The sequence below is a fragment of the Falco cherrug genome, chromosome 20, assembly GCF_023634085.1.
Source record: "Falco cherrug isolate bFalChe1 chromosome 20, bFalChe1.pri, whole genome shotgun sequence".
NCBI classification, from domain to species: domain Eukaryota; kingdom Metazoa; phylum Chordata; class Aves; order Falconiformes; family Falconidae; genus Falco; species Falco cherrug.
In genome coordinates, this window is record NC_073716.1 from 3,340,932 (window position 1) to 3,362,397 (window position 21,466).

The 21,466-nt window shown below is 68.1% G+C and overlaps 3 protein-coding genes across 4 annotated transcripts; all 3 read left to right on the plus strand.

Moving 5' to 3' along the window:
- Positions 1–202: 202 nt before the first annotated feature.
- GHDC (GH3 domain containing) lies at positions 203–3,846 on the plus strand. The gene is made up of 8 exons (XM_055697343.1): positions 203–481; positions 572–702; positions 796–1,372; positions 1,636–1,819; positions 1,918–1,989; positions 2,117–2,250; positions 2,410–2,498; positions 2,768–3,846. The coding sequence occupies exons 1-8, from the start codon at positions 265–267 to the stop codon at positions 2,966–2,968; spliced, it is 1,605 nt and encodes a 534-aa protein (XP_055553318.1). The 5' UTR covers positions 203–264; the 3' UTR covers positions 2,969–3,846.
- Positions 3,847–6,364: 2,518 nt separating this feature from the next.
- LOC102050342 (inactive phospholipase C-like protein 2) lies at positions 6,365–20,292 on the plus strand. 2 transcript variants are annotated; one of them, XM_055697307.1, is made up of 7 exons: positions 6,365–6,643; positions 12,515–14,182; positions 14,261–15,004; positions 15,226–15,429; positions 15,982–16,057; positions 17,855–17,964; positions 18,194–20,292. In XM_055697307.1, exons 1-7 carry the CDS (start codon positions 6,461–6,463, stop codon positions 18,377–18,379), a joined length of 3,171 nt encoding a protein of 1,056 aa, XP_055553282.1. In that variant the 5' UTR covers positions 6,365–6,460; the 3' UTR covers positions 18,380–20,292. The 2 variants fall into 2 exon arrangements, with proteins under 2 accessions (XP_055553282.1, XP_055553281.1); XM_055697306.1 differs by having other exon boundaries at positions 6,366–6,643; positions 12,515–15,004.
- On the plus strand, positions 19,503–20,928 carry HCRT (hypocretin neuropeptide precursor). The gene is made up of 2 exons (XM_055697797.1): positions 19,503–19,688; positions 20,290–20,928. The coding sequence occupies exons 1-2, from the start codon at positions 19,503–19,505 to the stop codon at positions 20,749–20,751; spliced, it is 648 nt and encodes a 215-aa protein (XP_055553772.1). The 3' UTR covers positions 20,752–20,928.
- The last annotated feature ends 538 nt before the right edge of the window (positions 20,929–21,466 follow it).

A 21,466-nucleotide genomic window follows, 5' to 3' on the forward strand; every position in this document is an offset into this window, starting at 1 on the left:
CCTTGGGTTTTAACTGCGATTTAATTCTCTGGTGGGGGGTGGGGGTGGAGAGGGGCGCATCGTTCTTTGATTGGGGTGGGGTTTTTTTGTAGAAAGGAGAAAGTGAAAATAAACCCCCAAGGCGGAGCTGACGGCGGGGGCGGCGCCGGTCGCGGTCGTTCTCCGTCATTTCTCCCGGAGGCGGAATAACGGGGCGGGGGGGTCCCGGTGCCCGCGTCCCTGCTGGGGGGCGGCGGGGGGCGCTGTGCCGGTGCGCGGCCCGGGATGCTGGTGGCGCTGGTGGCGCTGGTGGCGGTGGTGGTGGCGGTGGTGGCGGCCGCGGCGCTGCCCGCCCTCCCCGCCCTGCGGCACCGCCTGGCCCGCCCGGTGCTGCGCCGTGCCGCGGGCCGGTGCCGCCGGCGGCTGGAGCTGCGGGGCACCGAGGTGCGGCTCAGCCAGGAGCGGCGGCTGCGGCGGCTGCTGCCCGCCGGCACGGCCCGCGGTGAGCGGCGGGGGCGGCTCGGGGTTGGGGGGTGCGTGTGTGTCCGTGTCCCCGGGGGTCGCCCTCCTCACCCCGCGCCTCTCTCAGCAGGCTCCGAGGTTTTCCGGGAGCGTCATCCCCTGGGGCAGAGCTGCCCCGGTGGGGCGCCGGGGGGGCAGGTCCCCCCGCTGCACCCCTGGGCGCTGCTTCGCAGCTGCTGGGGCACAGACCCCCCTCTGCAGGTATGGGGGGGGGGGAGCACAGGCACCCCACACCGGGAGGGCTGCGCTGCCCCCCGGGGCTGCCCCGCCTGACCCCCGCCTCTCCCCGCGCAGGGGTCCCTGCTCTACCTGGATGCCCTCCACGCCGCCTTCCCGCGGGCGCTGGCCCCCCGGCGCACGGCCCTGCTCTCCTGGGCGCCAGGGCACCCCCGCGCCCCGGCAGGCTGGCCCCTGCCCACCCTGTACTGCACCCCGGTCGAGGCGGGCACCCTGCCCTCGCGGGCCGCCGCGCTGCGGGTGCAGCTGCTCTTGGCGCTGCAGGAGCGTGCCCTGCATGTGCTGGAGGCCGGGCTGGCCAGCGAGCTGCACGACGCGCTGGCGGCCCTGCATGCTGGCTGGCCCGAGCTGGCACAGGACCTGGCGCTGGGCAGGCTGAGCCCCCAGCCCGGGCTGCCCGAGGCTGTGCGGGGCCGGCTGCAGGCGCTGCTGGTCCCCAGCGCCGCCCGGGCGGCTGAGCTACGGGCCGAGTGTGCCCGGGGCCCAGAGGGCATCGTGCAGCGCCTGTGGCCACAGCTGGAGGTGGTGGTGGTGGGGACGGCGCATGGTGCGGAGCAGCTCTACTGCGATGCCCTCCGCCGCGCCGACTGCAGGGGGCTGCCGCTCTACTGCCCCTTCTACCGGGCAGCGGGAGGTGAGTGTCCCCTGTGTCCCCACAGCCTACCCTGGGTGCATGGGGGGGAACCGCTGCCATATGGCAACACAACCCTCCCTGCCCCTGCAGATGCGGGTGCACCTCTGTGCCGCATCCCTCCCTGGAGAATCCTCCCTGCTCTCTGAAAACAGCTCTCTCCTGCCGCCGGCCGAGAAGTTCCCCCTTGGAGGGGGGTGAGGCGGCGTGGGCAGGGACAGGGGGGGCTGGGAGACTCATGCTGACACACGCTGCCCTCTGCCCAGCCCTACTAGGTGTGAACTTGTGGCCGGAGGAGCCAGCGCCCCGATTCCTGCTGTGCCCTGACTGGGCTTTTTACGAGTTCCTGCCCTGCCCGGCCAAGGAGGAGCCACAGACGGTGCTGCTGGACGAGCTCTGGGAGGGACGCGAGTATGGGCTGGTCCTGACGGCCCAGCCAGGAGAGTACAGGTGCCTCTTCCCTGCTGTGGTGGTCCAGGGGGGCTGCCCACCCCAGCCCCACATGCCTGACACTGGTCCCACTTCACGCTTGCCCTGCCCCCACGCAGGTGCCGTGCTGGGGAGGTGCTGAGGGTGGCCGGCTTCCACAAGCAGTGTCCGGTGGTGGAGCCCGTGCGCAGGTCAGGACACCCCTGCCCCTCACTTCAGGGGGTGGCGTGGGGGGCCCTGTGTTGGGTAGGGTCTGGATGGGGTGCTGTCCACGGCACCCCCGGCATGGGGCACTCACCTTGACTCCCCACACCGCAGGGAGAGCCAGGCGCTGAGCGTGCGGGGCGAGAGCATCCCTGAGGACCGGTTCTGCCAGAGCCTGTGCCGCGCTGTGGGCATGTGGCCGGGTGCTCGCCTGGTCGACTATGTCTGCGTGGAGAGTGCCCTGCTGGGTGAGTCCCCCCAGAACTGCCTGAGTCCCCCCCAAAAGCACAGCTGGTGCTGCCCGGGGCTCTGCCAACCCTCTTGTGCCCTGCTCAGCCCTGGGTTGCCTGTGTGGGGTGTGGCTGGGCGCTGCAGGTGGCTTTAATATGCTGCTGCTGCTGCTGCAGGCACCTCTTCGGGAGCCGGTGCCCCCCATTACGAGGTGTTCGTGGAGCTGCGGGGCCTGCGGGACCTGTCGGAGGGGCAGCGCTACAAGGTGAGGGGGATGCAGGCTCTGCTCCGGAGCAGCTCCTTGCAGCTGAGGCAGCAGGGTGGGCGCAGCCAGGCAGTGGTGGTGCTGGCCCGGCAGCCTCTGTGCTGCAGGGATGCTTCGCTGGGTGGGGGGACATGGCTGGAGGGGCACGGGCACAGCCTGGCCCTGCCCGGGGGGCTACAGCTGGCGGTGGGCATGGGCACGGCGTGGGAGTGATGGTGGTGGGACCGCCGGTGTCAGAGCAGCGCGGGCAGCCTGCCCTCTCTCTGCAGCTGGACCAGTGTCTCCAGGAGGATTTCCCCATCTATAAGTCCTTCCGCTTCAAGGGCAGCATTGGGCCCCTGCGCCTGCACCTGGTGGGGGCTGGGGCCTTTGCCCGTCTGCGGGAGGCCCTGGGCACCCCCCTCCCCATGCCCAGGGTCCTGCGGGAGGAGAAGCTGCTGCAGCTCATCCAGAGCACCGTCATCTCCTAGGGCAGCCTGGGGGTCCTGCAGCCCCCCTGCCCTTGGGGTTCGCTTGGCGTGTGCCCTTCAGGGAGGGAGCAGGGCTGAGTGCCTGGTGGGGGGCACAGGGGCGAGGGTGCGCAGCCCCACAGGATTTGGCTGAGTGGAGGGGATGGAGCCAGCGAGCTCAACCATGCCCCTGCTCTGTGGTGGCAGCGGGTGCCTGTGGGCACCCTGCTCGGTGCTGCCCACGGTGATGGAGCGGGATGTGCAGCACAGCCCAGCACTCGCCAGCAGCCCTGGCCCTTCACCGGGCTGGTCTGGGCACAGAGAGGGACCCCGGGGGCTTGTGAGCATCACGGGGCGGCTGGGTCCTGCCACCAGAGCCATGGCTCACCCTGCTCTGCTCAGTGCCTTGGCAGCACCCACTGGCAGGCATGGCCAAGCGGGTGCCTGTACCTTTCCCGAGGGAAACCTCAGCCATCGCAGCCCACAGCCGGAGCAGGGGGGACAGTGGAAACCTCCCCGGGAGCAGGAGGAGCAGCAGAGCCTCAAGGCCTGCGCGGGAGCTCGGCTCACCCCTGTGCTGGGCTCCAGAGCCCTGTGGCATTTTGTCCCTTGGCAAGGGACACTGCGGGCAGGGCACGGGGTGGCTGGTGGTGGCAGGTGCCGGCTGCCAGCGAGCAGCCCCTCCGCCGGGCTCCAGTGCACATCCGCTGCTTTAGGAAAGAATAAGCTCCAGCCAGGGCTGCTTTTAACGTTTAAAAAAAAAAAAAAAAAGCAGCAAAATAAAGGAGGATTATCTCTGAAAAATAAATAAAGGACAGAACTCTGGGATTGATTTTTTTTTTTATACTATTAGTTGTGATCCTCATTAAAGAGATTGCTTGATGACAGCCCGGACTCTGCTCTGGTGGTTGAGAAGTTGCTGTTATTTCCTCGGGGCTCCTGGGGAAGGGGCAGCCATGAATATTTAACCAGTTCGGCGGCTGGCTGGGGCTCTGGGGGCGTCGTGCTGTTTGTGCCTTTGAGGCATTAAGGTACCAGGCAGGAGGGGGGGCCGGTCTTTTCCCCCTCCTGCTTGTTAAGGTTTATTTTAAGGGCTAGTGAGCCGCGGTGCTTGGGGAACCTGCTGCGCAGGCAGCTGCTGCTGGGGGGGGGCGGGGGCGGGGGCAAGCCAGGCCACTGGCAGAAGACAATGTCTTGTACAAGGTCCACACAAAGCATCCCCCGGCACAGCCAAAACCTCTGCCAGGGATGGAAAGTGGGCTAAAGCCCCTTCCCCCATCCCTGCCGACAAAGAAAAACCCCCAAACCCTACAGCAAAATTCCCGCTGCAAGTAGGGGAGAAGCTGCCTGCTGCTGGGGGGTACCTGGGGGGGTGCCTGGGGGGGTGGGGATAGAAGTGCTGGCATCGGGTGTGCCTGGCACCGGCAGGGTACTGGTTGGGTTTTAGTGGGGAGTGGGATGGGTGGGGGCTGGATAAGGGCCAGGGTGGTAAAGCTGGGCTCCAGGCGGGGGGGGTGGTGGTGTCCCTGAGGGGCTCCGGGCCAGCTGGGCGCTGGCAGAGACCTGCATGACTGGACCCACCCGGAGAGCCCAGGGGGGCTGCTGGTGCCACCACTTGTGCCATGCACACGCGAAGGCACCTGCCCTGGGGGCACGCACAGCCCACCCCAGAGGCCCCACAGTGAGCCAGCCCCCCAGCAAGAGCCTTGGGTCCCCTGCCCGGGAGGGCTGCGCTGGCCCAGGGCTTCCCCCTGCCCCTGCCTGGCTGCTGGCCTGCGGGAGGCTGCAGGCTTGGCCGGGGGATGCCCAGGCAGGCCAGGCTGTGGGGTGCAGGCTGGGTTTGGGTGCTGGGGTGCAGGGTGTGGGTGCCCAGCTGCAGCGTGCAGGATTGTTTTGCGTGCCAGGTTTGCTTCAGGTGTCAGGCTGCAGGGTGCACGTTTGTTTGGGGTGCCAGGCTGCAGGCATCAAGGCTGCAGGGTGCAGGCTCAGTGTGGGTGATCAGCTGCAGGGTGCAGCTTTGTTTGGGGTGCCAGGCTGCAGGGTGCAGGCTCATTTTGGGTGTCAGACTTCAGGGTGCAGGCTTGTTCTGGGTGCCTGGTTGCAGGGTGCAGGATTGTTTTGGGTGCCCAGCTGCAAGATAGGGGCTGGGTTTGGGTGCCAGACTCTAGGGTGCAGGATTGTTTTGGGTGCCCAGCTGCAAGATAGGGGCTGGGTTTGGGTGCCAGACTCTAGGGTGCAGGATTGTTCTGGGTGCCAGGCTGCAGGCTGCAGGATTGTTTTGGGTGCCCAGCTGCAAGATAGGGGCTGGGTTTGGGTGCCAGACTCTAGGGTGCAGGATTGTTCTGGGTGCCAGGCTGCAGGGTGCAGCCCTGTCTTGGGTGCCCAGCTGCAAGGTGCGGGCTGGGTTTGGGTGCCAGGCTGCAGGATTGTTTTGGGTGCCCAGCTGCAGGGTGCAGGCTGGGTTTGGGTGCTGGGGTGCAGGGTGTGGGTGCCCAGCTGCAGGGTGCAAGGTTGATTTGGGTGCCAGGCTGCAGGGTGCATCCCTGTCTTGGGTGCCTGGCTGCAGGGTGCAGGCTCGTTCTGGGTGCCAGGCTGCAGGGTGCAGGATTGCTTTGGGTGCCCAGCTGCAAGATAGGGGCTGGGTTTGGGTGCCAGGCTGTAAGGTGCAGGATTGTTTCAGTTGCCAGGCTGCAGGCATCAAGGCTGCAGGGTGCCAGGCTCATTTCAGGTGCCAGGCTGCAGGGTGCACGTTTGTTTGGGGTGTCGGGCTGCAGGGTGTAGGCTTGCTTCAGGTGCCAGGCTGCAGGCGTTAGGGCTGCAGGGTGCAGGCTCGGTGTGGGTGACCAGCTGCAGCGTGCAGGCTTGTTTGGGGTGCCAGGCTGCAGGGTGCAGGCTCGTTTGGGGTGCCAGGCTGCAGGGTGCAGGCTCGTTTGGGGTGCCAGGCTGCAGGGTGCAGGCTCGTTTGGGGTGCCAGGCTGCAGGGTGCAGGTTGGTTTGGGGTGCCAGGCTGCAGGGTGCAGGCTCGTTTGGGGTGCCAGGCTGCAGGGTGCAGGCTCGTTTGGGGTGCCAGGCTGCAGGGTGCAGGTTGGTTTGGGGTGCCAGGCTGCAGCGTGCAGGCTCGTTTGGGGTGCCAGCCTTCAGGCACCCGACTGCAGGGTGCGGGCTTGGCCGTGGTCCCGCCGGGATGGGGCGGTCGCCGGGCCCGGGCGCTGCGGCGCTGGGCGGAGGCCGGGGACGGGCGGCTCCAGCGGCAGGAGGTGCCGGTGCCCGGTGCCCATCACCGCTCCCCGCCGCTGCAGCCCGGGGCGGGGGGGGTGGGGTGGGGGGCGCGCCGTCCCCATCCCCGTCCCCGTCCGCGTCCCCGCCCCCGGCCCCGGCCCGGCCCGTCCCCTCCTCCCGGCCGCGCCGCCTCCCGCCCGCTCCGCCACTGAGCCCGCAGCGGCGGCGGCGGCGGGCGCAGGCTCCGGGGGCGCCCGGGGCCCCGCGGCGGCCGCTGCCCTGAGGCCGCGGGGGATGGCGGAGGGGCCCCGGGGCGCCCCGCCGCCGGGCTCGCCCCGCCCCGCCGTGCCGCTGCCCAACGGGCCCCGCGGCGGCGGCGGCGGCGGCAGCCCCGGGTCGGGCTCGGGCAGCAGCAGCCGCGAGGACTCGGCGGAGCGGAGCCCCGCGCCCGCCGCGCCCCGGGCCAGCATCATGAAGGTGAGAGCCCCGCACCGGCCCCGGCCCCCGCCCCTCCCGCCGCCCCTCCCGGGAGCCCCCCCGGGACCGGCGCCGCCCGGCACCTGCGCAGGGCTCGGCGGGCAGAGCCGCGACCCCCCGCCCCGGAGCCCGCGGGGACCGGCCCTGCCCGTCCTGCCTGCCCTGCCCGCCCTGCCCACCACCCCCGGGGGTCCCGCGCCCCGGGGTCCCGCCGCGCCCGGGGGGTCGGTGCGCAGGGCAGCGGCAGCCCCGGCTCGGTGCCCGGGCAGTGCCTGCCCGGCTGGGCGCGGGGTTCGCCCCCTGCCCGCCGCACCGGGCTGCCCGGGGCTGCTTCAGCGCTGGCGCCGTGTCCCCTCGCCCTGTCCGGCGCCACGGGTCCCCAAGGGCAAAGCCTCGGGCGTCGTGCGCATCCAGGCCAGGCCTGTCCCCTTCGGGTGGCCGTGCATTGCCCCGGCCGGGCACGCTGGTCCTCTGCACGGCCACGCTGCTGCTGCCATGGGAGCCACGCTGCAGCATCACCCCATCCTGCACCCATGGGTGCCAGCGAGCCTGCTCCTGGCTCCCGAGCACCTTCTGCTCTCCCGTGCTCCCTCCTGCAAAGGCGCTGAGCCTGGGGCCTGGCCTGGCCAGCTCCCGACGCCTCCCGGAGCCGTGCGGTGGCCGGTGAGGTCACCGGCAGAGCTGTGGGCCAGGGAGGGTCTCTGGGGGTCTCCCACGTGGGTGGGCAATGGGTCACATGTGTGCTTTCCTAAATGAGCCCACTAATTGTGCTTATGCCGGCGGTGCTCACTGACACAATAGGTCGCGTCCGCCTCCCCACTCCTGGCAGCCTATTTTAAGCTGGGATTGCTCCGGTGCTATTAATACCTTGTGTGGGGGCTGTTGGGTGATGCCAGCCCAGCCCCGGCCTTCTGCCCCCTGGACCCGCTTCCCTGGGCAGCAGCATCAGCCCTTTGTCCAGGCGGCCGGAGGGACCCCGCACCCCTGCCTGTGCCCGTCTCGGCTCCCGCTGCAAACTGTTGCAGGAGCAACCAGGCTGTGCCCCACACGGTGATGGCAAGGAGACCTCCCGGTGCTCCGGTGCAGCCAGAGACCGGTGTTGGTGCCCGGTTTCCCTGGGGACCTTGCCAGGGTCTCCCGCTCCTGCCGGGGCTGGGCAGCATCCGTCCCTGCCGCTCCTCACCCAGGGACCGGCTGCGGGTGCTGTGGGCTGCAGATGAACCTCTGGCTTGTCCCCGGACTGTCCCCTGTCATTGCCATGCGCTACCGTGGGATTTGGCCTCACGTGAAGGTCGGGTGGCCCCGGGCCAGCACTGGTGGGGGAGGGTGCTGGCGCTGGAGGAGGTCAGACCCAGATGGCGTCCCCAGCCTGCGCGGGTCCATCATGCATCTCCGAGTCCATCTGGAGCCTGATCCTGCCCAGGTGCCGCAGGTCCCAAACCCCACCGCTGTGAGTTTCCCTGGCTGAGCCTGCCTGTGCCTCAGGACCCTGACGGTGCTGAGCCCCTCCACGGGCTGAGTCTGGCAGGCAAGGGACAGTGGGCAGGCTTGCTGCTCATGGGACTGTGCTGGCACTGGCTACCTGCACTGCGCTGCTGCCCTCACCTGTCTGGGGGCACCACTCCTGCTGCTTCCCCAGCACAGCTCTCCTGTCCACAGGGGACACAGCGTGTCCTCTGCCAGCCCCTCCACTGCCACCAGCTCAGACCCCTCCCTGTCTGGGCTCTCCCCAGCCGGTGGAGTGGCTCGGACCAGCTCAGCACACTGGCTGGGGAGAGGGTCTGTGGCGACCCTCTGGCAGGTCTGGGTCCCAGCTAGCGCCAGTGCCCAACCCTGAATCCCTGGGGGATGCTGAGGCAGTTCCTGTGCTGTGGGGTCTGTGGCAACTTCGCTGCCCACCCTGCACGGTGGTGGGTGGGCGTCAGGGACTGCACCCACTGCTCAGCTGCAGAGCCAGTACGGGAGCTGTGGGGCAGGGAGGGGGCCCAGCACACAAAGTCTGGCTACAGCTTGGAGCGAAGGCACAAACAAGCAATGGGGCAGCGGGCTGGCTGCTGATGAAGTGGAGGCACATGTGGGAAGAGCTGCCACCTCGGTTATTTTTTGGGATTTCCAGAAAAGGCTGGAGGAGTGAATCTGAAAGTGAGAATCACGGGCTGTGCTGGGGCAGGGGGAGCCCGGAGCCAGCTGTGCTGGGCAGCCCAGAGCTGGCCCCATGCAGCATCCCCATGCCCTGGCTGGAGGACCTGCTCCCTGCTTTCTTCCCAGGCTGGAAGTGGAGGGGGCTGGAGATCTGGTGGCTGGGAGGATGCTGGAGAGGGATGGGAGGGGGTCATGGATCTGTTCCTCCCTGCTGCAGGAGGTGACCCTTCCCCAGCACCCCGCTGCCCTGTCCCCTGTGCCTCTTCCCTATCCCGCACCAGCCCCAGGAGCCGTGCGGTACCTCTGCTCCCACAGCCCCTCGCTGGGTAGCGGCAGCTGGTGCCGCGGGGAGTGGATGTGTCACTCCCTATCTTCTTGGCAGGGAACAAACGATGGTAGAAAAGCCCTGGCTGTGCCTGGCCTCCCACTGCCTCCGCTCTGGTGCTGCCGGCTGTCGCTGCCTGCCTGCACCCCTGCTCACGCTGCCCAGCTTGGGATGGGGCCAGTGGGAAGAACCGGGATCTGGGGAAACCAGTTGCAGATGAGTCGTGTCGTGGCCAGGGAACAGCCCTGTCCCCCGGGTGAAACGCATCCCCACCACATACCCCATGGCTGGGAGAGGGGTCCTGCTGCCGGGGCAGCAGCAGTCGTGCTCCTGGCTGGGCAGCAGAGCCACAGCTGGGCCGGGATGCCTCAGCCCCAGATGCTGTCGGTTCCTCTCTCCTGCCCCATCATGAGCTGCTGCGCCGCGGGGACTGCCCTGGCTGGGCCTTGGGGGACAACGGGAAGGGAGGGGTGGCTGGTGGGCTCTTCCCCATCCCTCCGCTTGGGAGCGGGTTGCTTGGCCAGGTAATGATGGCGGTCACGTAGCAGCTGAGATTAGGGCTGCTGCACTTGCCAGGGCAGTAATAGCAGGAGGTAATTGGCCAAAGAGATGCTTAGCACATGCTGCAGAGCTGGGCAGGGCATGGGCAGCTGGGCTTGGACGTGCCCTCTGTGCCTAGCCAGATGCCCGTGCTCACCATTGGCATCAAAGTTGGCATCATGGTCAGCACATGTTCCTCCTGCAGAGCTGGGCTGTGTGCGTGCAGTGTGTATGGCAGCACTGGCAGAAGCCCTGCCTGCTCGCTGCCAGCTTCACGGCACAGCGAGCAGGACATTCTGCTCCTGCCGGAGCCCTTGCCCTGTGACCGGGGATGCTCTGTGCCCCCGTGGCCGTGGGTGCCACATCCTCCTGCCTCCGCTGCTGCCTGCACCGCTCCTGCCCATGCCTTGTGGAGTGCTTAGAGGGGTGGCCCCAGGGTTGAAGCCCACCTGGAAAGCACCGGTGTAAGGGGCTGCCGGGGAGCAGTGGCTTTTCCCTGCCGGTCCCCAGGCCAGACTGAGAAGCCGGCATGGTGGGAGGCCCCACATGGCTGCTGCCACTGCCTCACTGGCTGCAAATGCATTTGACAGCAGTAAATGCTGGGAACTCCTATAGTTCTGTGCGGGCAGGGAGGGCAGAGCCCATGTGCTGTGGGGCACTCAACTCCGTGCCATGCATCAGCACCCCAAAGTGCTGCAGCAGCACCCCCTCCCCTTCCCAAGCCTGGGGGGCTGAGGGGTTGCAGGGAGGGCGTTCGGGTTTTTGCCCTGAGCCAGGGGTGGCCCAGGGCCTGGCAGGGCTGCCGCCGGAGGGGTGGGTCTAGGTGCCTGCGGTGGGCACAACTGCAGCAGGTCCCTGGGCGCTGGGTGCATGCAGGCCCCCCACCCGTGTTTCCTTTCCGGATGGATTTCCTGTTTTCGGCTGTGGGGCCCGGTGCAGAGCCGCCCGGGGTGGGGTGTGCCGGGGCGGAGAGTGGGGCTGTAGAAGTGCAGGGGTCCTGCCTGGGGCAGGAGGGTGCCGCTCTCGGTACTGACCATCACCCATGGAGGGGGCAAGGGCCCCAGCAGTGCGGCGCTCAGATTGCTGCTCGCAGGAAGCGTCCCGGCGGCTCTGCGGGCACCCAGTCCTTCCCCACGGGGCTGGCCGACGGTGTGACCTGCGGGCACCCAGTCCTTCCCCACAGGGCTGGCCGACGGTGTGACCTGCGGGCACCCAGTCCTTCCCCACCCGATGGCGTGACCTGCCGCTGAGCCCCCACCAGCACCCGGTGTCCGGCACCCACAGCGGGGTCCCCTGTTCAGCCCTGGGGGCGGTTGTCCCAGGTGGATGGTGGGGCTGTGGGGATGCTGTGCATCACCACCCTGCTGCCTGCTGCAGAGAGAGGGGGCAGCTGCCGCTGGCCAGGGGGGCCAAGAGCCAGCTGAGCAGGGGACATCCCTGCCCTGGGAGCCGGCTGGCACGGAGGCAGGGTCCTGGCGCTCAGCTGGCTCCTCGGAGCAATCTGGCAGCGAGAGGATGCAAACAGCTCCTGCATCCCAGCGGGGGGATGTAGCCCCATCGCCAGGCTGAGTGTGGTCGGCCTTCGCGGGTGAGCAGGGCGGCTGCAGTGGAATGGCGCTGCTGCCTGCCGGTGCCCGCTGCCCAGGAAGGCATTTCCCTCCGGGACAGCAGGATCCGGCCAGCTCTGACATGCTGCTGAGGGCTGGGGCCGGTTCCCCTTTTCCAAGGACATTGTGTCCCAGGCATCCCCGGGGGGGAGCTGGCCAGCCACCTCCGCGACCCATCCCGGTTGCCCTTGGGCCAACAGGGGCAGATCCAGACTCTTCAGGCTCAGGCACCACAGCGGGGGGGACGTGCTTGCCCAGGCTGCTGGCCAGCCCTGCGGCAGCCCTGGGGAGGAGGTGGGGAAGCTTTTGGGGTGCTGGAGGGGGATACCCCCTCATCCCCAACCTGGGCAGCTGGGTAGGAGCTGCCTCTGCTGGAAACACCACCAGATTAGAGGTGACTCACCATAATCTTGAAGAAGTGGATTAAATCTCTTCCTACTGCAGCACTTAATGAAATCCATCCCATAATATGTGCCCAGCCCTGCTGTTCCCCCTCATCTCCCTGCCCTCTCCAGACCCTTGGCAGCAGGGTCTCCTGTCCCCACTGAGGGGCAGGGCTGGTGCAGGGGTGCAGGCAGCCAACAGCCCGTACCCGCTGTGACCCCGTACAGGCAGCAGCTGTAGCCATGCTGCGCTTGTCCCCAGCGTGTGGCACTTGCAGGTGGCTGTCCTGCACCGCTCCTGGAGTGGGGGGGGTTCTGGCTGGGGCTCCCCAGGAGCAGCTCTGTCGGTGTGTCACCTTGGGGTGCCTCAGGCATCCTTGCACCCCACTGCTGCCATGGTGCCTGGGGTCAGCGCCTGGGGTGCAGGGGTAGGTGTGGGGGGCCATGGTGTGTGCCCCTCTGCGGCGATGGGGATGCTGGGGGCACAGGCTGGTCCTGCCGGGCCCCTTTTTCCCTCTGGTGTCCCCAGGCTGGGGACATGGGGACCCTGCCGGGCTGCCTGTGCGTGGCTGTGCCTCCGAGGGTGAGTGAGCAGTGGGGAAGGATCCGGCTCAGGGCCGGGAGCAGGAAGGAAGGAAGGAAAGCGGAGTTAAAATAAGCCAGGCAGTGAGCCGTGGGGGAGGCCCGGGCTGGAGCCAGCTCCCAGCCACCGGGGAGAGGGTTGGACTGGGGTGGACTGGGCTTTGCATGATGCTGGGCACCCTGGGGTGCTGTGCTATGCGTCAGGGTTGGCGTGGGGAGAGCATGTGGCAGGAGGGTGTGAGCTGCCTGTCCCATCCCTGATGGCTCTGCCCCCTTCTTCCCCCCCTGGCAGGATGGCTCCCGGCAGCGGCCGCCGCAGAAGAAGAAAACGGTGTCCTTCAGCACCATGCCCAATGACCGCAAGATCAACAGCACGGCCGCCTGCATCTCCTTCATGCTGGAGGGCTGTGAGCTGAAGAAGGTGCGCTCCAACTCCCGCATGTACAGCCGCTTCTTTGTGCTGGATGCTGACATGCGCTCCGTACGTTGGGAGCCCTCCAAGAAGGACTCGGAGAAAGCCAAGATCGAGATCAAGTCGGTCAAAGAGGTGCGCGTGGGCAAGAAGACACCCGTCCTGCGCAGCAATGGCCTCTCCGACCAGTTCCCAGATGAGTGCGCCTTCTCCATCATCTACGGAGACAACTATGAGTCCCTGGACCTGGTGGCCAGCTCGGCTGACGTGGTGAGCGCCTGGGTGATGGGACTCCGGTACCTGGTGTCCTATGGGAAGCACACTCCCGAGGCACCCGGGACCGGCCACCCCAGCCTCCGAACCTCCTGGATCTCCTCTGTCTTTGACCTTGCCGACCTGGAGAAATCTGGCCGCATCCCTGTGTCCCGGGCTGTGCAGCTGATCAAAGCGCTCAACCCAGGCATGAAGACGTCCACCATCGAGCTGAAGTTCAAGGAGCTGCAGAAGGCCAGCGAGCGTCCCGGTGCGGAGGTGGCCTGCGACCTCTTTGTGGAGGCGTACTGTGAGCTCTGCACCCGCCCCGAGATCTTCTTCCTGCTGGTGCAGTTCTCCAGCAACAAGGAGTACCTGGGTCTGAAGGACCTGCTCATGTTCCTGGAAGTGGAGCAGGGCATGGAGGGGGTGACGGAGGAGAAGTGCTTGGAGATCGTCGGCAAGTACGAGCCCTCCAAGGAGGGCCGGGAGAAGGGCTACCTGGCCATCGATGGCTTCACGCGCTACCTGCTCTCCGCTGACTGCTCCATCTTCGACCCGCAGCACCGCAAGGTGTGCCAGGACATGGCGCAGCCCCTCTCCCACTACTACATCAGCTCTGCCCACAGTGCCTGCCTGCTGGAGGACAACTTCTGGGGCCGCTCGGACATCAGTGGCTACATCAGCGCCCTGGGCCTGGGCTGCCGCAGCATCGAGCTGGTGCTGTGGGATGGCCCCGAGGGCGAGCCCGTGGTCTACACCAGCCCCTCGGCCGCCTCCTGCGTGCCCTTCCGTGCCGTGGTGGGGCTGATCGACCAGCACGCCTTCACCGCCTCCGCCTATCCCCTCATCCTCTGCCTGGTGGTGCGCTGCTCAGCCCCCCAGCAGCGCCTCGCCGCCCAGTGCCTGCGCAAGACACTGGGGGAGAAGCTGTACCTGGAGCCCCCCAACCCCGCCGCGTCCTACCTGCCCTCCCCAGAGCAGCTCAAGGGCCGCATCCTCATCAAGGGCAAGAAGCTGCCACCCGGCTGTGAGGACAGCGAGGGGGAGGTGTCGGATGAGGAGGAAGGCTGGGAGCTGGCACGGCGGCTGGGCCAGGAGGACCGGGAGGTGCCGGAGGGAGGTGGCCCGCGGCGGGTGCGCCTCAGCCGGGAGCTCTCGGAGCTGGTAAGCCTCTGCCAGGCTGTCCCCTTCCAGGACTTCGAGAGCTCGCGGCGCGGGCAGCGCTACTGGGAGATGTGCTCCTTCAGCGAGGTGGAGGCAGGGCGCTTCGCCAACGAGTGCCCGGCCGAGCTGGTGAGCTACAACAAGCGGTTCCTCTCCCGTGTCTATCCCAGCCCCATGCGCATTGACGCCAGCAACATGAACCCCCAGGACTTCTGGAAGTGCGGCTGCCAGATGGTGGCCATGAACTACCAGACGCCGGGGCTCATGATGGACCTGAACGCGGGCTGGTTCCGGCAGAACGGGGCGTGCGGCTACGTCCTCCGCCCCGCCATCATGCGGGAGGAGGTCTCCTACTTCAGTGCCAATGCCAAGGACTCCTTGCCCGGGGTGCCTGCCCAGCTCCTGCACCTCAAGGTCATCAGTGGGCAGAACCTGCCCAAGCCCAAGGGCTCAGGCGCCAAGGGGGAGGTGGTGGAGCCCTATGTCTGCGCCGAGATCCATGGCATCCCAGCTGACTGCGCCGAGCACCGCACCAAGACGGCCCTGCAGAGCGGGGACAACCCCGTCTTCGACGAGAGCCTGGAGTTCCAGATCAACCTGCCGGAGCTGGCCGTCCTGCGCTTTGTCGTGCTGGATGACGACTACATCGGAGACGAGTTCATTGCCCAGTACACCATCCCCTTCGAGTGCCTGCAGCCCGGCTACCGGCACGTCCCCCTCCAGTCCTTGGCTGGGGAGCCCCTGCCCCACGCCACCCTCTTTGTGCACGTGGCCATCACTGACCGCCGCGGTGGGGGCAAGGGGCACCGCCGGGGGCTGGCAGGGCGCCGGGGCCGCCGAGTGCGGGAATATACCTCCACCAAGGCCACTGGCATCAAGGCCATCGATGAGGTCTTTCGGACAGCCACCCAGCCACTGCGGGAGGCCACTGACCTGCGGGAGAACGTGCAGGTACGGACCCTGCAGAGGCGCTGGGGAACCTGGTTTCTGCAGGGGAGGACGGGGCTGGACCGTGAGCAGTGGGGAGCCCAGGCGTCCCCCCTCCCCCTGGGGGATGCGGGCGAGAAGCCTCGTCTGGAGCAGAGAGCCAGGGGAAATGGGATTGTACCCGGCAGGGGGGCTCTTGGGGGGCTCTTCCAGGCTGCGCCCCTGATGCCGGTCTCTGCCCGCAGAATGCGCTGGTCTCCTTCAAGGAGCTGTGTGGGCTGACGCCCGCCGCCAACATGAAGCAATGCATCCTGACAGTGGCCACGTGGCTGCTACACAGTGACAGCGCGCCCAGCGTCACCCTCAACTTGGCAGAGCAGTACCCCCCCATGGAAGCCCAGGGCCCCATCCCAGACCTGCTGCGCAAGGTCCTCACCGCCTACGAGACGGTAAGTGCTGTCCCGCCGGGGCTTGGCTCCTTGCGGGGATGCCCTGCAGGGCCGATGGCATCAGGACCACCAGGACCACCGCCCTGCGCAGGGTGGGGGTCCCCAAACGCACTGCACCGCTCCCGGTGCAGGGGGAGGCTGGTGGGGACTGTCAGGGGCTGCCCAGGGAGGAGTCTTGTCAAGGCACAGGCTCACCCAGCTTGGTACAAGCCCTGGGACCTCGCAGTCCCTGTCCCCCTGCCTGTGCCGCCTGCACCCTGTGCCAGGGCTGGCTGGCAGGGCATCCTGCGGTCCTGCCTGGCGGGAGAAATCCCATTAATAGCTGCAGCCGGAGCCGCTTCCTTCCTTTGTGTTGGAGGGGGACCTGGCTGCCGGCCAGGCGCTGGTCACACCGCACCTGGCTGCACGTGGTGGGGCGAGGAGGGCTAGACCCTGGCCACCGTGCTGGGGCGAGGGGCAGCCCCTGCCTCAGCCCCTTCTCCCCATCTGCTCTGCCGAGGGGGTGTGTGGGGCTGGGGGCTGCCCAGCTCCTCACGCCACCCCTCTTCCCAGATGATCCAGACCAGCCGGACGCTGATCGAGTCCGCCGATGGGGTGTACGGCAAGCTCATCCAGGCGCAGCAGGCAGGTGGGTCCTGGGTGGGCAGGCGCAGCCCTGGCACAGGTCTGGGCACATCCGTGGGGGGCCGGGCACAGGGGCGCCATGCCTTGGTGCTGGGCGGGGGGCACGTGTCTGGCAGGCTCCAGACCTGAGCACAGGCACAGCCCAGCGTGCCGGCATTTTTGGCCGTCACTTGCACACCTGCGGTGCGTGGCAAAGGACAAGAGGTGCATGTCTGCACCCCGGTGGGTGCGTGCCGGGGCTGGGGCTCAGCGGCAGAGCAGCCAGGGCTGGCCGGCCATGGGAGGGGGATTTCCAGCTGGGGTGACCCCAAACTCAGCTCTGTGGTTTTCCCATGTCCCGGCAGCACGGGTTGAGCTGCCCAGTGCCGGGTGCTGCCGGCGTGCTGGGATGCAGGGCTGCCTGTGCCAGGGCAGGGTGCTGGGCAGGTGGGCTGCAGGGGCTGTGTGGGAGGGAGGGGAGCGGAGGAGGCTGATGAGGAAGTGGGGAAGAGTCATTAGCTGCCAAACACCAGAATATAATTAGCACCAGAAATAACAGGCTGGGGCTGACGGTAGAAGTGGCAACTGAATGTTACGACTTCCAAGACACATGGATGAACCCACACAGGCAGGTGCTGCCGGCTGTCTGCCCCAGTCCTCCCCCCCATCCTGGGGACCCCCAGCCCCGCTCCAGGCACCCATGGCTGTGCAGCCCCTCGGCAGGCTGGGGCTGTGCGGGCACCCCAGCCAGCCCTGGGTGCACAGGGGGCTGCCAGGCTGGGGGCTCATGTGAGCTCCCTGCGGGGCTGGGAGGGCTGCCAGGAGCTGGAGGGGCTGGGGAGGAAGGATGGGGCCCCTCTGTGCCACGCGCGGCCGGTACCAGCCTCGCTGCCAGCAGCCCTGTTTGTTCCCTGCCTGCGCGGCAGCCCGGAAACCTCCCCGAGCTCTTGGCTTTCGGCTCTGCCGCTGCTGCCAGCTCTGGGGGGAGCGGTGCTGGGGAGGGGGCCGCAGGCTGTGGGGCTGGCGGCTGGGGCATGGGTGGGCTCTGCACCCTCCTGTGCCGCTCTGGCTATGGGAGCCCTGCTGCTGTGCTGGGGGGTGTCGGGCAGAGGGGCTCTGGGGGGTGCGGCCGCTGCTGCTGCCTCTGCCCAGCCTCTCGAGGCGGTGGCAGGCAGCGGTTTGGGGGCTGCCACCCACCCCCCCCTGCCCGCGGTGCTGCCTGTCCCTGCCTTCGCCCTGGCTGTGCCACGGACAAGCTGCTGTGGAGCCGGCCCGGGTTGTGCCCAGCTGGCGGGTGCTGCGGGGTCCAGGGGGGTGCTAGGTGCGGGGCTGGGGGCGTGCTGATTGACAGCGTGTGGGCGAGCAGGCTTGCGTGGGAGTCCTTGTGTGGGCCCGGAGCCGGTGCTGCGTCAGGAGGGGTAAATATAGCGCCCGCTCACGAGGACGTCACGCGCTGCACGGCACGGGGGCCTGCGCTCTGGCGGGGCTGTGGGGGGGGGGGGGGGTAGCGGCCCCACTCTGAGCCCCCCAGGTGAGCTGTGGGGTGCAAGAGCCGTGCCTCTGCCTGGGGTGGTCGCTGCCCTGCCGGACCCCACAGCTCTGGGACCTTCGGGACCCCACAACCACCTGGGGCTGGGGCCGAGTGTGGTGCTGGGGGCGCCCATTGTTCCCGGGGATGCTGGGGCAGTGGGGAGCCCACCCAGCCTGCACCCCCATGCCAGGCAAAGGGCATCCTTCTGGCTCAGTCCCCGTCCATGGTGGGCCGTGGCCGTCCCCGTGCTGGTGGCCCCGCAGCGGCTTAGTGACGGTCCTGTCGGCGCAGGCATGGACTTCCACAAGGAGCTGCACCGCATCGAGGCCAAGGAGGGGCTGCGGGGCCGCAAGCTGCAGAAGGCACTGGAGAGCTTCGCCTGGAACATCACCGTCCTGAAGGTGAGGGGCAAGGGCTGTGCGGCCCCCACTCTGCCACCCCCTCCCTGCCTCCTCAGGGGATGCTCCATGAGAGCTGGGCATGGCACAGGCCCCTTCAGGGGGGTCCTGGCACCCAGCGAGCCCCCCTCGGGAGGGGTGGCTGGCGGAGCAGCCCATGCTGTGCACATGGGTCCGGCCAGCCCACGTGGCGCGGCCGTGGGGAAGCCCCTGATGCCGTGTCCCCACACAGGGCCAGGCTGACCTCCTCAAGCACGCCAAGGCAGAGGCGCTGGACAACCTGTGGCAGATCCACAACGCGGGACAGTCGTGCGGCATCGGCAGGAACGGCTCGGCCTCACCGGAGCCCTCCCGCCTGCGCGCCCCGCTGGAGCCCATCCCTGAGACGGAAGGAGGTGGTGACACAGCATCCTGCTGACCCTGGCCTGGGGCTTGGGAGGCCCGGACTAAGCACCCCCCCGGCTGCAGGGGCCAGGACCAGGGACCCCCAGCCTGCTGACAGACGGGCAGCTGCCTGCCCGCAGGCTCGGTGTGCGGGGTGGGGTGCCTGTGGGGCTGGGTGCTGTGCTCTGCTGTGCCGAGGGGCTGCAGTGGGGTCCAAAGGGGAGGGTGGGGAGGCAGAGAGGAGGATGGGGAGGGGTGTTCCCACTCCTGCTTGCCCCCCTCTGAGCTCCCAGGCTTCATCCATCTCCTCCATCTGCTTCCAGAGCAAGCACCCTGCTGCAGGGATGGCAGGGATGCTGGCACCTCGGCTCCTGTGTGCATGTACCCGCAGCCTGCTGTGCCAGACGCCTGTCCCTGGCCAGCGCTGCAGGTTTTGCCCTTGCCAGCCCCAGGGAAAACCTGCCTGATGGGAAGGGTTCTGACTGGTCCTCATCCCCTCTTCACGGGGCAGCGGGTTCCTTCCCCTCCCTGGGGACCTCACTGCGCAGAGGGGCTGGGAGGATGTGGGGTACAGGGGGCCGGGGGCTCACTGCAGACTGGCCTGCGCAGCAGATGTGGCTTTTGGCATCAGGGAAACATTGGGGCTCCCCTCTCAGGGTGAGGGGGTCCCGGTGCAAGCCGTGGGTGGGGGGCGGTCTGGGGGTCGGACCGTGGCTGTGGAGCATTATAAAGAGTGCGAGACCCACCCTGGTGCCCTGCTGCTCCCTCCACGTGCCAAGGCGGGATGAGGTCATCAAAAGGGATGGAGGGTGGCACTGGATCCAGGATGCCTGGCAGCACCATCCCTCTCCCCGCACCAGCCGAGCGCAGGGTGACGGCTCCCCATGTCAAGGATCCATGCGGCTGCCCGGCACCCCTTTGTTCAGGGAGGTAATTAGCCTAATGGGGCCACGAGGAGCGGACGGGAGCAGGCCAGTGCCTCCCCAGCACTGACCTTCAGCCCCTTTGTGCCGGCCCGGCCATGGGACCCGCGGGCAATTACGGCCTCATTAGTGCCACGCTGCCTGGCCACTGTGCCCAGCCGGCGAGCACCCGCACAATGAGGAGCTGCAAATGAGGGGAAAGGCCTGGCCGGTCTCCGAGCTACCGGCCACCGCATGCCCGCGTCTCCCAGAGACCGGCTGCTCCCGCCTGGCCCTGGCGGTATTTTTGGCAGCACTATTGTGCCGGGCCCTATAAAGTGGCGGCTGCAGCGGGCGGCGCAGGGCTGCCCGGCGGGACATGCCCCGGTGCCGCTCGGCCGCCTGAAGATCCCAGGAAGGATGGAGGTGCCCAACACCAAGGTGGGGCCAGCAGGGCAGCGATGCGGGGGGGTCCGAATGGGGGTCTGGGGGTGCGGGAGGGTCTAGCTGGTTCCTCAGGAAGCCCTGAGCGCCCAGCTCCTCCCCAGGGCTCCCTGACCGTGGCCAGCAGCCGATCGGGGTGGAGGCTCAGCACCGTGTGGGCTCCTCAGGATGGAGCTGGGCGTGCGGTGCCTGTGGTGTGGAATGTGGGTGCTTGTGCCTTGTCCCGTGGCGCTCAGCAGCAAGGGGAGGGTGTTTGCCACGACTGCCTTGTGCCAGAGCAGGGCAGGCGTGCTGATGAGGGCACCTGCAGCTGGCTGCTGGTCAGAGCATGGGTGGGGGCTGTGGTTTCTGGGGCTGGGGGGGCTGTGGGGAGCAGCACTCTCAGCTCCCCTCAGGGATGTGGTGCTGGCTGTGCCCCACGGTGCCGAAGGGTGATGCTCTGGGTGCACCCCGGGTGTGGGGTCCCCGAGGCAGTGGGGATGAGCAGCGTGGCAGCAACCCAGGCAGATGGGAGCTGAGACACCGGCAGGACTGGGGGGCAGTTCTGGGGCTGTGCAGCCCCCCACCTCTGGCACTGCTGGCTGCACCGCACTAACGCTGCCCATTGCTCCGGCAGCTCCAGCGAGCTGCCTGCCTCTTGCTCCTGCTCCTGCTCTGCTCCCTGGCTGCTGCCCGGCAGAGTCTGCCGGAGTGCTGCCGGCAGAAGACCTGCTCCTGCCGCATCTATGACCTCCTGTACGGCATGGGCAACCACGCCGCCGGCATCCTCACGCTGGGCAAGAGGAAGAGCATCCCCCCGGCCTTCCAGAGCCGGCTCTACCGCCTGCTGCACGGCTCCGGCAACCACGCTGCGGGCATCCTCACCATGGGCAAGCGTGGGGAGCACCCTGGCATGGCGTGCCACAATGCATCGGGCTGCCCCATAGGCACGGACGCCCAGCCGATGCTGGTGCTGCAGGGCGCCGATGCCAGCCCTGCCAGCCCCAGGGAATGCCAGGAACACTCAGGGAAGGACCTGACCAAGAGCCAGGCCCCAGGAGCGGCAAACAGCTTTAACTGAGAGGGGTGTGGGCAGTGGCAGAAGAGAGGGGATCTGTGGCGGGACGGACCCCTGGGACACACGCCTGGAGCTGGGTGTAAATAGCACTTTTACGTACCTCCTCCTGGCCCTGGCCGAGCCTGCTCAGGGCGCCGCAGGCACCGCTGGGCTTTTACAATAAATGGTAGCCCGATGTGACCCGGCTCTGCTTCTCTCTGGGGTGGCGCCGGGGGGGCTGCTGCTTTGTTCCTCTGCGGTGTCTGGCCATGGGCTCGTCCGTGGTGCCTGCGCTGGGGCACCCGCGGGCCCAGCTGGGTGGATGCCGGGGCAGAACTGGGGTGAACCGAGCCTCGAGCTGGCTGCCCAGGAGTGGGGGGTGTTTGTGAAGCCCCCATAAAGGGCTTGGAGCATCCCCCGGGATGCCACAGCAGCAGGAAGCCTCTGGTGACCTTCTCGTGGCCACAAGTCCCTGATCCCCATCCCCACCACCCTGTCCCCACGCAGGACTCCTGCTGGGTCCTGTCACCCCTGGGTGCCCCTCTGGGGGTCCCATGGGCCACGGCCTCGCCCTGCAGCCCCCCGGCTGAGCCCCAAGCGGTGGGGCTGGGGCTGATGTCCCACAGCAGGTACCCCCGTACCCACCGGGACCTGCCCCTTCCGCAGCCTCCATGGGACCGAGCTGGTCCTGGTGCCGGGCAGATTCCGGTGCAGTAGGTCGCGGCACCGAGTGGGTCCC

What these genes read in the sequence shown, in the direction of transcription:
- GHDC (XM_055697343.1), top strand. Translation starts at nt 265, where the DNA reads ATGCTGGTGGCGCTGGTGGCGCTGGTGGCGGTGGTGGTGGCGGTGGTG. An exon ending in GCACAGACCCCCCTCTGCAG is followed by an intron (nt 703 to 795) that starts GTATGGGGGGGG and finishes CTCCCCGCGCAG; the next exon opens with GGGTCCCTGCTCTACCTGGA. An exon ending in CGGAGGGGCAGCGCTACAAG is followed by an intron (nt 2,499 to 2,767) that starts GTGAGGGGGATG and finishes CTCTCTCTGCAG; the next exon opens with CTGGACCAGTGTCTCCAGGA.
- LOC102050342 (XM_055697306.1), top strand. Translation starts at nt 6,461, where the DNA reads ATGGCGGAGGGGCCCCGGGGCGCCCCGCCGCCGGGCTCGCCCCGCCCC. An exon ending in CCCGGGCCAGCATCATGAAG is followed by an intron (nt 6,644 to 12,514) that starts GTGAGAGCCCCG and finishes CCCCCCTGGCAG; the next exon opens with GATGGCTCCCGGCAGCGGCC. An exon ending in ACCTGCGGGAGAACGTGCAG is followed by an intron (nt 15,005 to 15,225) that starts GTACGGACCCTG and finishes CTCTGCCCGCAG; the next exon opens with AATGCGCTGGTCTCCTTCAA.
- HCRT (XM_055697797.1), top strand. Translation starts at nt 19,503, where the DNA reads ATGCCCGCGTCTCCCAGAGACCGGCTGCTCCCGCCTGGCCCTGGCGGT. An exon ending in TGGAGGTGCCCAACACCAAG is followed by an intron (nt 19,689 to 20,289) that starts GTGGGGCCAGCA and finishes CCGCACTAACGC; the next exon opens with TGCCCATTGCTCCGGCAGCT.